We start from the raw sequence: 17069 nt of genomic DNA on the forward strand, positions 1-17069 counted from the left end.
TGAAAGTGTATTACCTTTGCATTTGTTTTTGTATTAGAATAGTTTGCATGATTTTTTTGCAAAAATTGGTAAAACAGAAGGTATTGGCTAATTTAAATGAATCATACCAGGATAAATTGAAGTATATTAAACTTTTTTTGTTATCAAAAATTATTGTAATTTTTGTTAATCAGAATCAGAAAGAATTTTACAAAATGCTTTAAATATATACGTAGGTTATTGCAATGAATGGAACAGTCAAACTGAAACTGAATTCTACTACAACTAATTAGTAATCTCTAAGAACGGACAGATAAATGATATGTTTATGCCTAATTGACACAAGTAAGAAGCTGTTCGTGAAAGTATATATTTAGTATTTAGGCACATCATGTAGCAGATGTGTGTTTAGGTTTTTGGGTTTGTTTGTTTTGTGTTGTTGATTGCTAGGAACGAGAGCAAGGTAAAGTCTTTTTAAGAAGGCAATATCTCTCGACCTACCTACTGATATCTAAATAGGTCTGCCTAAAAAAAAACCGTTAACCCAATTTTATATGGCTGTGAAATATGGGGATTTGGTAACATTGATGTAACTGAGATAGTTCAATTGAAATGTTTATAACATGTTCATGGACTTAAGGTACCGTAATAGAGTACATCCTTTTTGAAGAGTATTCAATTCCTACCATAAAATAGAAAAAGTGGAAACTCCACAGGCCGCTCAACACAACAAAAACGAAAATGTTGCAGGCTCGGTTTGATTGAGACTGTTCATGGACGGTAGTGGAAATGCATGCTACCGTCCGCGCCATAAACCTACTTTGACTGTCATTTTCAGGGGTGCGTAGGTTCAAGCCCCACCGGGACCAAATTTTTTTTCCATATTTCTTCCTTTTTTCTAGTAAGTTTTTACTTCTTTCAAGACTTATTGTGGATGTATTGTACAAAAGTGGAAAATTTTCATTTTATAAGCGATTTCTTGCTGTTCAAAGTGAATTTACCTCTGAATCAGGAGGGGTAGAGTTAGACATCTTTAAAAATACTGAGTTACATGCGGTAAAAGTTTTCTATTTTGCCTTCGTTCTTTAGATTACATCTTGTGAAAGAAATGCAGGTAGGTTTTACTTCTGCTCCAAGGTTATTTTTGAAAGAAGTGAGCAATATTCAAAACAGACACACAGGATTCGACCCTAATTTTTCAATGTTGGAGTTAGAATTCTGTCTCATTAAATCTGTTTACTTGAGGCACCCTAGAAAAAATGATATTTACAGTTTTATTTTGTGTTTTATAATTGTTTAACAATAGTTTGATGTTTCTTTTATCAAAATTAATGCTGTAATGAATTCTCTGCAAACTTTTTAGATATGGCCATCACATTGAAATTTGTCTCTACTTTAGCTTGAGGAAATACCATAAATTATACAAAATTTGCAAAATACGGCACGATAAAGATTGTTTAAAATTTGCAACACAGTTCAAAACATGGTCAATTTTAAGAATATACCAAGCAAATGCCATTTTGTAAACATTACACTTAGGGGTCCAATACCTTAAGTAATCAACACCCAGTTGTATGATATACGCTGCTACAAATGTTCAACCACTCAGTTCAGATATTTGATCCAGAGCTTTACATACTTGGCCCATTTAGCTAAGCGTGTTCTTCAAACATAATCTTGTTTGCTATTATATAATATAATATATATATAATATATAATATACTAAGTCATAAAGGATACGAATCCTGTTCCATTTACTATGTTTGAATGGATTAAAAATGTAAGAAACTTTTTATATAAAATGTGGATTATACAATATATGGAATATCCATGTTTTTTGTGAAGAACTGCCATTAAACTAACATTGTCAGATTTGCTTATAAACGATTGATACGCACATGTAGAAAAGTCAAGTAAATATTAAATTGTTAAATACTAGATTAAAATTTATAGACGGTTTGTTAAAACACAGTCAAAACTTTTAAAGTTTATGACAAAATCTAGAACCAGAAATCCTAAGTGGAAGCTGGAATACAGCTGATTATAATATGGGATTCTGTAATTTAAGCATCACCTGCATTTGAGGTAAGTTTCATAATCACTTGTCTGTTAAAAAAAGATATTTTCTTTGATGATATTCTTGTTATATATTATTTTCATTTTGACAGAAAATTTCGTTGAATAATAGGTCTTGGTGTGCTTTTATTACATATAAAAACATTTTGGATTTATAACTATTTATTTTGTCCTATTATAAAAAATTCTCTTGTCTATGTGTAATTAATATTAAAGGAAAACACTTATTGAACATGTACTATTATTGTCTATGTCTGATAGTTTTTTTTCATGGTAAATTAGCTACATTTAAAATTTGGTGAAACTTACTTATATTTTGAAAAATTCTGTCTACACAATGCCATGTGGTTTCCATGCATACACGTATATAGTTTAGTATTGTTAATATTTCCAATGATGGACTTTGGACCTTACAATAACTATGTACTGTACGACTTTATTTACGCCAGGCTGTGCTTGGTGTGTTCTGACTTCCAGGAAATCTACCCTTACCTTTTTATTAAGTTCAAATCAATTGTACAGATAAAACTCACAGTGATGCAAACTCCTTGTCATTTGATATCGAACAGTCCTTTTTATATAAACTGACGAGATATGAAAACACAACAAACATATGCCTGAATATATATTTTTTTATTTTTTTTATTTTGCTATAAAAAGCATTACCTTGAAATGTTCAACACATACACATCTCGATACTCTATACCCATTGTGTTCAAATTTAATCAGCACAATACTGTAAAATCAACACAATGGGTATAGAGAATCGAGATGTGTATGTGTTGAACATTTCAAGGTAATGTTTTTTGTAGTAAAATATATTAAAGCATAATGTTTGTTGCGTTTTCATATCTCGTCAGTGTAGTATTACCGTTTGACCGATGGGCTTGATAGGAAATCAGATAGTCCATTGACACTAGTTGGCTGTCATATTTCAGTCTGAAACCTTCCTTGAATGTTACAAACGGTGGATCCAAGTCTTTGAAGAAGGTTATTGTTAAGGTGTCGGAGGAAGAATATATTTCCCTTGGGGGCTTGTTCAAATTGCAATAGCTATTCTCAACACCTAAATCTCTGATGAAAAACTCTGACCCAGTGTCACCTGAAATAAAAGCGTGAATCAGATTATTGTTTGCATTATGTTGTTTATACCACTGACACCAGAACAGAAAGAAAAAAAACACCATACATATTATACGAGGGTCTGCAAGAAGTTCTGTCACTATTGGGCTTCCGTAGTTTAATCCAAGGTATCTTTTAAAACACTTCATTGCACTTGAATGGTGTATCCAATAGCTAACGATAATCGTGAAAATTGCTTTTCAAATGACCGAGTTATTTCAAATTGAAATACATGCAGTCATATACACTGACCAATATAATTGTCACAATGTAAAACGGACGAAAAGACTGAAATTCGTAGCTATAGTAAATGCTGCATTAGGCTTGATATAGCAGATATGTGATGAATTACGTGGTATATATGGACTTCAAACCATTCCAATGCGCACAGCTTTTATGTGGGTTAAAACTTTTAAAGCTTGGAAATTATCTGCCGAAGATGTTACCTGTTCTGGTAGGCCTAAAACCTCTGTTATCAAGGCATACAGCGCTGCTTTAAAAGCTGTGGTCGAACAGGATGCACGATTGTCGGTGCAAGATATAGCCAGCTGTACTGGCATACCAGAAGGTAGTGTGCTAATAATTGTGAAAAAGCGTTTGGACCTGAGAAAGCTCACTGAGAATCAACAGAAACAACGCCTTAAATGTGCCCGGGAACTTTTGAAAAAATACAAATGCTGTGATAGTCGGGTTATTTCTAACTTGCTAACAGTTGACGAAACCTGGGTGCACATGTTTGAGCCATAGAGAAGGGCTGATAATAAGCAAAGGAAGCGAAAATATCAAAAACGCCCCTGTATTGCCAAGAGAACCGTAAGTTCGAAAAATATATTGTACGCAATTTTCTTTAATTCTAGTGGGCCAGTCATCGTTCAAGATTGTCCATCTGGTCATAAAGTCACTGGACTATTCTACAAGAATTTTGTACTGAAGAAAGTGAAAGAGAACTTCCAAGCAAAGGATGGTCAGGAGTCCATCTTATACACGACAACGCCTTCTCTCACAAGTGCGAGATTGTTAAGTCGGTTTTGCTTCTGAAAAGGAGAAAGTTGTAAACCATTCGCCTTATTCACCGGAGTCCCCGTGATTTTTTGTTCATTTCCAAGACTTAAGAACATTCGTTCTGGGAAATATAAGTCCAGAAGTTCTCTTGGCAGCGCCATTTATCACTGTCTTCAACAGATACCAAAGGAGGCTATTTATCTGCTTTTCGCGATGGGGTAAAAAGGTTTCAAGAATGTGTTTCGTTAAAGGGGGAATACTTTGAAGGTTTGTAATAAGAATAGTTTTGTTTGTGATTAGGAAATCCAAACCCAACGACAGAACATTTAGAAGGACCCTCGTACCATACCCATAGGTATTCTATAAGAACCGTGGTCGTGAACGGGAAAATATACTTAGATATTTCAATCATGCATTTCTCGCCTACAACGCGCAGTTTGAAAATTAGGTTTTCTGCATACTGAACAAGTGGTAATTTATCTTCCATCACATTGCCATAATATTTATTATTACAGAGACACTCCGCGTAGTTTATATTTTCATCAATGATACAGACAAAAACTTGGATGAATTTACCTAATGCAGTTCCGGTAAAGATAACAAAATTATTTTGACTGGCTGATTTGAAAATTGTATGTCCATCGTCTTCAATTACACGTGCACGCTAGAATGTGTATATGCAACATAACTGATCAATGTGAACTATATAAACAATAAAAATGTGTACCGCTGTATTAGTTCAAATTCAAAATCATTTCTAAGATGACTCTCATTCATCATTTCCAGTTTTGTTGTATAACTGTTTATATTCTGTTATTTGTTTATTTACATTTGCTAACATGTGCTCACGTCCGTGAAGTTCCTTAGGGTAGCTTATCCAAGCTTTTTTCTGTAGCGTTGACTACAGCATAAAATATTCGGAGTGTCTCTGTGATATGAAATATTGAGACTATAAGACTGGTGCACTATGGAGAACAAATTTCCTCTTGTTAAATATGCTTGTACCCTTTTACCTAAATGCGCATTTTAGGTGAGAAATGCGCGATTGAAATGAATAAATACAATTTCCTGTGTGTGACCATGGTTCTTCTAGTAAACCTAAGCGTAGGGTATTACATGTACAGTGATTTTTTTCTCCTTTCTAGACTTGTCCTAGTGGTTTATATTACAGCATGGCTATTACTAAAGTACTTTCTAATAAAAATAAAGCGTACATTTAAAACGTCGTAAAGAAGGCCCAGAACAAAAAAGAAGCTGTAACGGGAAAATGTTGTAGACGGATTGCTTCAAAAATCGAACTACAAGCCTTCATTTGTTTTTCATTTCGTTCTTACATGTTCGTTGAAATGTTTTGACAAAAAATATGCGGGCTCCATTTATCGGAGAAGTAATGAACATGTGGCAATTTTGACGTGTGTATTATGTCAACCGTCGTTTATCGACGAATATATACATAGCTTGACTTTCATTTCTTAACTGGCAATCAAGCAAAAAAACAAAGACAAATATCAAACAGGGAATGCCAAGTACCAAAATCGCAGCCTCCCCAAAACGAAACCTACAGCACGCATACGTGCACACCACAAACACACGCACACATACACATACACGCGCACACACACAAAGCCAACACACGAGGACAAAACGAACGAACAAACAAAGGAACACAGTGAGAATGAGCCATGTTAGAATGTGACATTCAACAAATGCGTTGTAAAGTCCTAAGTTAAATCATTTTGTATGATGGTTTTGTACAGCAGCAACAAATCGTTCAGTGGGAACGCTAAATATATTTTTACTTACATCAGTTTTTAAGATATTGTCTTATATTACCCTATGTTAACATTTATTCTACGAAGTAAGTGGCTAGACGACTACAAGTATATAAAAACATATATTTATGGACTATATTTCTATGCTGCATTTGCGAAATATGGTATCTTGTTATACCGACCAAGACCGTGATGTTATGACACATGAATTAAAAATATATTTGCGTAATTTATGAAACAGAAAGTTGTTCCGTAAATATTGAACATGTATGAAAAGGGATCTACTTTCCAGATTTTATTTTTTTTATTAAGCTATTAAACACTGTATTCTACCTGTTTTACATGCAACTTGAAACTCTAAAATATATAGAATTATTCTTTGCCCTGGAGTGTTTATTTTCCATCTTTCAGTAGTTTCAGAAAAGGGTAGCCCTAGCAAAGACATGGACGTCAATGACATGCTAAGCTGACTGCATATTTCCTCTCTTCCTGTCTCCCAACTTATTGTAGAATCAAGGGTAAAACAGGCTGGCATAGCTGAAAACAGATGCGTTTGATCAACAGTATTTATTGGCGCAGTCTAAAAGATAAAAGTATCCGAATTAAGAGTAAAGACGTACTAGAGTAATTGAGAAAAAAACATAAATAAGGTTTTAATTCAGACGACACACTTTAAAAATGCTAAAATCATACCAAAAAATACAAATGTCAAATTATTTAACGTATATTTTGCACAATCCGAAACTATGGCCTACAGAAATTTCAGATATATTTTTATCAGAAGTCCAATTTGTATTTCATTATTTATCCTCCTCATTTACGCTACAGTATTTAGTATAATAATGAAAACAATTTACAGTTTTTCGAGGCTATTGCTCTGAAGCCATGACCATCAGATGTCCTCCTAGAAAAAGGCAGACATGTTTTTAAGGTGACCACAAGCATAGATTCGCTAGTTTCAATGACAGATAAAGCACCATTGAATCTACTGTCCAGCACTCTTGCAGTATCGAAGCTGTTTCGCATATCATTTGAAATTAGAATCGAATCGTAGCAGCTGTTTGCAATGTCCGTAGACTCCTTCAATGATAAAAACAAAATCTTTATAGTCATACATTATCAGAAGACAAAATATATTTATTATTGTCGAATTTAAAGTCACACCAACTAAATAGTAGGTCTAATGATATTTTGTCCAGGTATTGATGGTGAGGGTAGATGTCAGGTTCCCCGCTTGGCATTATTCCGGGCACGGGCTGGCAACCGAGTGGAACCATCGACCTTCTGTTAGCCTGTTAGCCAACTGGTTTACTTCCACACATAAAAGAATTCCATACTCCAAGTGAGGTTTCGAACACGTGATAAAGGGAAGGTTGTTCCAAGTCAGAGATATATTAGGTATTCGACAATGGGAGAGCACCTGAGTAGAACCACCGGCCTTCCATAAGCCAATCGGCTGGCTTCTCACATGCAGAATTCAGCGCCCCGACCGAGGCTGGAACGCCCATCGGTGAGGGGCAAGCGATTTGCTTTAGTTTATAACAGCGATGAACTAAAAGACATGCAAACTAAACAATGGAATTTTATAATTTTTCGTCCACATTTATTTTAGCTTTATGCTTCATAAGACACGATAAGAAACTCTTACCTCATATATATGGAGTGAAATATTCGTAAAGATAAGTTTTACGTAGTAATCCTGTTCAAATGATATAATCCACTTATAGTTTTGGCCACCTTGATAACTAAATGGGTACTCAGGGCTTGAAATGATACCGTCGGCACTTATTTCTTTGATATTTGCATTAGCTAATTCACCTTCTTGAATATCAATCAATCTAGGCCCCGTCAAGAAATGGTCTAAAATGAAATAACAGAAATATGCTCTACCTTATATACAAATTCTACATTTTATGTTCTTCAAATCAAACGAATGTAAAATATTGTATATACACTTTTGCATTTCATTTACTTCGGGATTTTTTCAGACCTTTATTTAAGAAGCGTATGTAAAGATACATTACAAATAACAAACAGCAAGTATTTCAGTAAATTATAAAGCATGAAATAAACACGTTTCATATTGAAAATAATTTCGATAATTTCACACAGGCGCTTTTAAGTATAATTTTACATGTAATCAATAAATTGATTTTCTGATAAAATTGATATGATGCATGATTTTGTAATAAATATACGCAGACGACGAACTGAAATTATATCCAAATATCATGTATATAATTTCACCTAAAAACAAAAAATATCGCAAGAAATGGAGTATATGCGCATATTTTGTATTGAATAACATCGCAGCTATCTTGAACGTAGATTGGTAATGTATCAAGGGTTTTGAGATGTCCTCAAATAGTGTGTTTGTCGGGGTCACAAGTGGTGTCGTCACAAGTTGCTCTAAACACTATGGCTAGTCGTGAAAATACTTTTCTTTGTTGGGAAGCTGTTTTTAGTGTCATTAAAAGAATCTATACGTTGTTTAAATAAACGTGTCAAAACTTTGACAAATTCATCTTTAGAAAATTATTGCTTCCCTAATGATAATTGCACTTAAAAACAGGAAACATCTGTGAATAAGTCATGATATATTAGCTTACCTTGATAACAAAGTTTTGTAGACCAGACCTCCAGATCATTGTTTATTTGATAAAACTGATATTGTTTGTCTATGCTGTGTCTATAGATGCTACAGGAGTTACTATATGTAAAAGAGACAGAGCTACAAATGTCGGAATGTAGGCAGAATTTCTCACACTCATCAAATGTTTTTGCATTGTGAAATCCAAATTCCTCCTTTGATGAAATTGGGACATTTGATAGATGAAACATCTCTGACATTTTGGCACATTCCAATGACGGAATCCCTAGAAATTTAACATCAAATTATCACTGAAGAAAATGTTTCTGAAAACAAGTTCCTTTCAACTTTCGAAAATGGTGACATGAATTTAAAAGACTTGGATGACTTTGTACATAACTGTGTTAAATGATCAGAAAACAAAATACGGCGTTATACATTTAATATTTTTAAAAGTATATATCTAGTTCATAGGATCACAATAACTGCACTTATCAAAATCATAGTAATAGTATTGATAATGATAATGATGGCGTCGATGATAATTTAGGTCAGAGCCCGACAACTCAAATAAATACAATGGACTTATTGGGAATCAAGTTGCAGTATGCGTAGGGATATGGTATTGTTTGTCCGGTTTTACTGGTTAGTAATGTAAACAAACCAAAGAAGCATGTTTTAGATAAAATGCTTACTTCATTTACAGAATTTAATTATATATGTTGACAATATTTGTTACATTTGATTTGTATTGAAAAGAGAAACGTGTTATCAAACAGTTTTCTCCCGCCATGCCTGCGATGTAAAAGGGTCATCTAAATGTGTCATTCAGAATAGCTATACCAAAATAAAAAAATCATTATTCCTAAATATTTCGTCAGTTATTCAAGTGAAACTGAGATAATTCTTGAAAGAAATGTGAATGGATATAAACGTTTCAATTTATCGAAGGCCGTACACCGTTTGATGTTATAATGGAATCCTATTGGAAAACGATTAGTGGTCTCTATCCTATGATTATATTATAATTTTAACCATCATCAATAACATCATCATTTTAATAATATCTAAATAATACAAATATACATATATGATAAATGATACTGACAACTAACAGCAACCCATCAGAATTTTTTGTCAAGACCACTGGGAGAAAAACTGACTACTAGAAACATTAAATATTGAAAGACTATAGCATGAAACATTGTCAAAGCAGGAAATGATGCATTTATTGATAATCAGAGTAGAGTTCATATAAATAAGCATGAAAAAGTCTATTGTACCTGAAATTCTACATCCATGTAGTTCAAATCTCAAACAGTTCAGATCTTCAGTAATAGGCTTCACTATTTTTAGCCTAACAAAGCGTGCGGTTATAGATTGTAGAAACCAAAATGTCTGTGCCTCATCAAACGGTCTTGTCATGTCGAAGCGGAACTCCTGCAAGTAGTAGTCCTCATCTGGTTGATATATCTATTATTAACTTTGACTAGTCCTATTTATTTATCAAGGCTTATTAGCCAAAAACGCTGTTATAAAAAATAAACTTGGCATTATTATTTGTACAATGTTATATAGATCTAAACATAATTAAGAGCAAGTTGACTTATCAATTTTTAAGACATTCCAAATGACGGTTTCGTAATACAATGTATTGTTTTAAATTACTTTACGAGTGGTTTATTCAAAGGTTGATGAAATATATCTTTGAAACTAGGATCAATGTTTTATAACAATATTGTCCTGAAATATGCAATCTTAATGAACCTGATCAATTTCCCGGAGACTGTTTATTGACTCTCCGTAAAATACTTTTAGGACATCTACGCCAAAATGTACGATAGTTTCCCAGATGACGTCGTTCATTGTTGTAACTGTTTTCTGCCAATTCCATACAGTCAAACCTTCCACTGTGGTTTCAGCAAGTAAATCAACCTTTCAACAATATACATATGAGAAAGTCTGTCATCTTTAGAATCCAATTCAAAATTACGCTTGAACAAAAACATTTGAAATAAGGTGTCTTCTATGGTGTTTAAACAGTCATGTACATGGAAGATTTCAAGACAATTTGTTCTGTAACAGCTTAGTTACAAGCTTTTTCACACCACACTCGTATACCTCGGTGTTATTTTATCATAATCATGGCACGGAGGCCTTAAGAAGAACATTAGATCCTATATAAAGATGCGTTGTTCCCTAAATATACCAGCCAAGCAAATTCTGAAAGAACTATTAATGGTGATTAAATATGGGAGAATCTAGAGTCCAAGAATTGTCTCGTGTATTACACTGCTTCTGTATGAGCTACTTTTTGAGAAGACTCAAAATATACAGTTTCCGAAATAGCTGCATTAGTGCGCATTTCATTCACGTAATTCTGAGTAAACACTTGTAATTATCGAAGGTGTTCGTAAGGTTGGTAATGTTGCAAAAGACTTCAAAAGATCTATAAAAATGTAGTTGAAAGGAGGTTTAATAAAAATCTCTCAGGATATAACACATGTTAATACTGTTTCGAACCTAAAAGGCGGATAAACAACAAATAGTGGCTTAGGAAACGGCTGATCGATAAGTCATCGCAAAAGACACCTAAAGTTGCAAATGGAATCTTTACGCAATTTTCATCTATTCCAAAGGACCTGGTGTGCAAATACCCAGTGTACCCGGCAGATCCTTTACTGGAAAAGTTAAAATCAGTTAAAACATTACGTTAAACGTCACCCACAAACTGCTTTGCGGGACATCTGCCATATTATGATAATGCATCTGCACACAAGAACAATATTGTTCAGCAGTATTTACAGGACCAGCAGGTCAAGCAATAGGTGCAATTTCCATCTTCATCCGACCTAAATCTCTTGTGATTTTTTCTCTCATTCACTGGCCCTTGGTAGCGGAGCGTATAGTAAACCAAAAGTAGACTACTCTGTGGCCTTCATGTCATGGCGGACAGTCTGTTAAGGGTGAATATTTTGAGAGACTGGTGTAAGCAATATTTTATATGGACATTCTCAAACTTTTCTGAATTGCCATCGTACTTCTTTAGAAGGACAGAACAGGTCTAACAAAGTGTTGATAAATATCGTTAACAAGGCTTAAATATATATACTACTTGTAAGGATATGAAATCTACAAACCTGAATATATGGCTGCACATCGAAAGACTGGGCACACCAACCGTCATAGTATGATCGTGAATGAGATGGAGGAAAACTGATTTGAAACGATGAGGCAGATATTTGAAAATCATGAATACCACCGTCAGTCATACCAAGATCTATGTTACAATCATTTTTACCATCTGTAACGAGATTATTAAAGTAGTTTCCATCATTGTACTCGTTCTTATATCACCTGTGATGTCGTAATATGTATTCAGTAAAAGGCAGGATGGTAATGTTTAGTTTTAAAAAAAATTAATGTATTGTTACACAGCAATCTAAATTTACTATAAAAAAGCTTACACTTGAACCAGGGTTGTTAATAATTACTTGCAAAAGTAATGCATTTAATTAGCATTACTTGGAAAAAGATGGCATTAAATTAGCATTAGCATTACTCATTTTTATCAAAATAATGCATTAAATTAGCATTACATAGGGTGCATTAGCATTAGCATTACTTTTTGAGAATCTTTGCATGTTATTATCACATACACTGTTTGTTTTTCATTAAATCATTTTAGTTTACCTAAGTCATCTACATGAATAGTTAAATACATGTATGACTTCCTTGTATTATATCTGATTTTTTCTTGTACCATTATTTTAAATATATATATATATATATATATATATATATATATATATATATATATATATATATATAAACACCTTATGCTGTATGTTGAAGTACAGCATGCATGAGCATTTAAATTGTTAGAGAAAGTCAAGTACCTGTTGAATGGCTCCCTAACAGCCTAATTTAATATGCCATGTAAAAATGTTGTTGTGTTGAGTTTCTTTATAGTCGCCACCGGTTAATACCATATGGGCGACTGTTGCTACAATTATTCCCTCCTCCTTCGTCACATCGTCTTTTCTTCACTCCCGTTATAGAACATCAATTATAGTGCATCGTAGTTATATGTCTTCATAGTTATGTGTCATCTATTATGTATGTCGTCGTGTTACTGTGACATCTGTTGTGTGATTCTTCTTAAGTGTTGTTGTCAACGTTGTTATTACGTCTACATTTTAACGGTCTGATCTCCAGTCTAAAGGTTCTCGCCACCACGTTGTACGTCGCCTCCACCAACTGTCTTGTCCGAAGTGCCGCATCCGGAAGCCTGGTTCCGATGTCCCACCTTGTCGATGAACCAGCTGGAGTAAAACAATATAAACATCTCCAGAGATGGTAATCCGGCATCGAGTCGGGGGTTCCGAGCCGACATCAGCCTCGTCGATGAACCAGCTGAGGTATCGGGAAAGCGATCCCTCAGAGATGGTAATCCGGCATCGAGTTGGCCGGGATCAACCAGACCCGGCACCCCGGTTGTAGAAAAGAGGTCCGACACGATGGCAAGTTGACTAGACGATCCCCCTTTTATGGCCACACTCCTTGGTTTTAGTCATGTGACGCTAACTAGATCAAGCGTTGACCTAGTTAGGGCGCTGACCCAGTTAGCGCCATATGTGCCCTCTCCGCGACGTGCACGCACCAAGGAGGTCGGAGAAGTGTAAAAATGTAAAAGCTAGCTGCCTTAAGGTCTTAAACATTACTATCAGTGGGATAGTGTTAATTGATAAAAAGGTGTCAAAAGATAATAGGTCCTGTTTGATATTTTGGGTGACAAATGTAATTATGTCACACTTCTATGGCTATTATAAATATGCACTTAGGAGTTGTCCCAGGTTTTAAATGTATTTTTAAAAATCTTTCAGGTGTACATTGAACAAAAGGCAATTATACCATTAGACAGTTTATTAAAATCAAACAACAATCTATTAGAGAACTGCTATAACCTGTGTAAATAACAGCATACATGTGTATTATGTTTTCTTCCAGTGATACAAAAATAATGCCTAAGTAATGCTAAGCATTAGCATTAGCATTACTTACTTTGGCTTTAAATAAGCATTATTTTTAATGCTAAAATTGTGGCATTAATCATTACTTGGCATTATTTGAAAAAAAATAATGCATTACTAATGCATTACCATTAGCATTAGCATTACTACAACCCTGACTTAAACGCATAGATTTTATTGAGACATCATTTTGATTTCTAGAAGAGTTGATAAAAGACTCAATGTGTATGTCTTGTATATATTAATTTAAATGATAATTGAACTGGTTTCAAGTATATTTATTTCTATAAGCATTTGTATAAATGTTCTCACCTATACACATATGTCTATTTCAATCTGATTCTTTTGTTTCTGAAAATTCATTTTGCTATAAGTATATGTTTTACTTACCAAATTTAAGTCTGTCTGTGAATACATCAATGCTTGTCATTAAATGTAATATATTGTTTGTCTCGTCACCCGCAGCCAGCGCAATATATCTTCCTCTCATTGACCTATGACAAAAACAATATGTGATGTTGATCATTAAACTATTTAATAAGTAGGATATATCATATTCATGACAGTGCATGTATCATGAGCGGCTGGTATTCAATTGTACTGCACCAGACCGAAAATCCACAGTTGTCGAATAATGAGAGAGAACATGCCCGATTGCCCGATGTTTCAACGTATTTCCCACTTTATAAACTTGGATATTTGTATGTGTACCAAATATCTTTTTTCTTGGCTGTTGATATCTTTTGCCATTTTGATGTATGGCAGCTCCAAATAAATAATCACATGTTTTAAGGTTTTATAGTGTATATCCACCTGTACGTACCTGTAGAAAAGTAACTGCAAGGCGGTTGGTTTCGTTTTATAAACTGCTTTGACAATACATTTATATGCACACATGTGTAGAAAACACCACTTTGCCTTGCTGATAAAACATGTAGGTACCCGATCTGTATCGGAAGAATATTGTGCGCCTGTAAGAAGGAACTAAATTATAAATACAAGTAAACTTCTCGTTCCCCTCTATTTCAATAGTATTACAGATGTAATCATCAATCAAATAATGCGTCACGACTAAGCTAGCTCTGTATCAAACTAAAGTTGATTTCTTTTGTTTTTTTGCTGTAAGTAAAGAAATAAATCGAGAATTTCAACACTAAATAATATGGTAAAGCATTGTCTTTTGCTACCGTGCACAATATCACAATTACTGCACACTACACAACCTCAAAGCCATAGGTGCTGGAAGTAAAGCACACACTGCTATGATTCGTCTTATTTTTCGTGAGCATTAATTTGGTTATGAAGTTTAATATTGATATCTACTATTGTACATGTTCTTTCACAGAACAATACGATAAAAAATAAGCTAATTAAATCAGCATCACTATTGAGTAATTAGAAAATCAGTTCAGTGATGTGGCAAAGGAAGTATTACAGTGCATATCTATGACAACAGAAAACTGTTTGTATTGCTGCATAAGCATGAGAAACAATGTCTACCGTTAGGTAGATTAATCCAAACTGCAGCCACCGGCATTGTCCTACCCAGGTCGACCAGCTTCCAAGGGATATACCTTATGGTTTGTACCTGCGCTTCTATTGTGTTTAGTATACCTATAAGAAACCAGACATACTAATTAGGAATACTTTTAACTGAGAAATTATTTCACTTATTCTTTCTAATAGAGCTAAACCGAACTATTTACAAGATATCTACAAATAATAACATAATTTCTATTGGCTACATAGCTATACTATACTTTAAACTTTACTAAATAGAAGTCCAACATCACACCATACAATAGCAATAACCTTAACATTAAATCAGAGAGCCTAAACGTTTCATTAACATTGTAATGAAAGATATGACAGTAAACTCTCACTTTCAAAATGGCCGGTAGGTTGTTTAGCAACACTTCTATTTCCTTCTAGTAAATAGGACGTCGAAACAAGATATGCTGCAAGTGTTCCAAACAATAAAATCATCGTTTAAACAGTTTTACTTATAGGTTGTTTTTAATTCTATTAAAACCATGATGGGAGATTAGTACGACTGTTAGACAGTTTAAAATTTTATTAAAACTAAAATGAGATATCAGTACGACTGTTAGACAGTTTAAAATGTCATCAAAACTAAGATGAGATATCAGTACGACTGTTAGACAGTTTAAAATGTCATCAAAACTAAGATGAGATATCAGTACGACTGTTAGACAGTTTAAAATGTCACCAAAACTAAGATGAGATATCAGTACGACTGTTAGACAGTTTAAAATGTCACCAAAACTAAGATGAGATATCAGTACGACTGTTAGACAGTTTAAAATGTCATCAAAACTAAGATGAGATATCAGTACGACTGTTAGACAGTTTAAAATGTCATCAAAACTAAGATGAGATATCAGTACGACTGTTAGACAGTTTAAATTTTCATTAAAACTGCGATGAGATATCAGTTCGAGTGCGAGACTGATGAAAACGAAAATGGCAATATTATGAGTGATGAAACGTATCCCTTTCTTTGCCTGCAATATTAGGATTATCATTTAAGAAATTACAGTATCTCTACCGTAGTAAGTAGTAACTTTCTTGAGCAAATTGTTATTAAAATCTACCTATATATAAAACCAATTAAAATATCTACACATAAAGGTTAAAAGTATCGAAACATTAATCATCAAATAAAAGTTGTATATTTTATCAATAATCAATATCAATTTTTTACCACTTTTCTCGAGCTTTTTCGATAGATCATCGGCATAATTGTCTGAAAATAAACAATGGAAAATAAGTTAGTATGTTCTAATGGTTAACTATCGATAAAAATGCACAAACCTTTGTAAACGAGATTATTTTATTTATTTATTTTGTTGGGTTTAACGTCGCACCGACACAATTTTAGGTCATATGGTGACTTTCCAGCTTTAATGGTGGAGGAAGACCCCAGGTGCCCCTCCGTGCACTATTTCATCACGAGCGGGCACCTGGGTAGAACCACCGACCTTCCGTAAGCCAGCTGGATGGCTTCCTCACGTGAAGAATTCTACGCCCCAAATGAGGTTTCGAACCCACATCGATGAGGGGCAAATGGTTTGAAGTCAACGACTCTAACCACTCGGCCACGTGTATACGAGATTAAAACATTTACAAAGACAGCAATAGTTAGCAGTTTAGCATTATTAGAAGATCTCAGACTTAGCCAGTATCAATTGATGATTTTGTGGATGTATTGTAAAACTTTCTGAGTTGTTAGACTAGTGATCTACACAAAACATTATACCTGAATTCCATTCTTTCGGCATGTAGAAACAATAAGACTGGACATGGATGAGCTCTGTATCTTTTTGTCCAACAACATCCAAGAACAGGCTTTCTCCACTCAGTGTAGACTCTTCAAATCTAGGGCAGTCTAACTCACCATCCTAGTAATGTAAAAGTTAACCACTGCATTGTACAGTAGTATATTTACCAGTACAACTGGCGTTAAATTCATTT

The 17069-nt window shown here is 34.1% G+C and overlaps 1 protein-coding gene across 2 annotated transcripts in view; it reads right to left on the reverse strand.

The window, feature by feature from the left end:
* Positions 1–17069, reverse strand: part of LOC123558066 (uncharacterized) — a 77391-nt gene that overhangs the window by 35655 nt on the left and 24667 nt on the right. For both annotated transcript variants that reach the window (XM_053542531.1, XM_053542530.1), the window contains exons 6-19: positions 16855–16996; positions 16300–16341; positions 15458–15532; positions 15075–15188; positions 14398–14545; positions 13965–14068; positions 11682–11845; positions 10309–10476; positions 9825–9981; positions 8561–8827; positions 7600–7811; positions 6809–7031; positions 6285–6488; positions 2927–3157 (exon numbers count right to left, since the gene is read on the reverse strand). In XM_053542531.1, the coding sequence (XP_053398506.1) occupies positions 2927–3157; positions 6285–6488; positions 6809–7031; positions 7600–7811; positions 8561–8827; positions 9825–9981; positions 10309–10476; positions 11682–11845; positions 13965–14068; positions 14398–14545; positions 15075–15188; positions 15458–15532; positions 16300–16341; positions 16855–16996 (2251 nt within the window). The remainder of the gene's footprint in view (positions 1–2926; positions 3158–6284; positions 6489–6808; positions 7032–7599; positions 7812–8560; positions 8828–9824; positions 9982–10308; positions 10477–11681; positions 11846–13964; positions 14069–14397; positions 14546–15074; positions 15189–15457; positions 15533–16299; positions 16342–16854; positions 16997–17069) is intronic.

This window comes from Mercenaria mercenaria, chromosome 5 (assembly GCF_021730395.1).
Source record: "Mercenaria mercenaria strain notata chromosome 5, MADL_Memer_1, whole genome shotgun sequence".
NCBI lineage: Eukaryota > Metazoa > Mollusca > Bivalvia > Venerida > Veneridae > Mercenaria > Mercenaria mercenaria.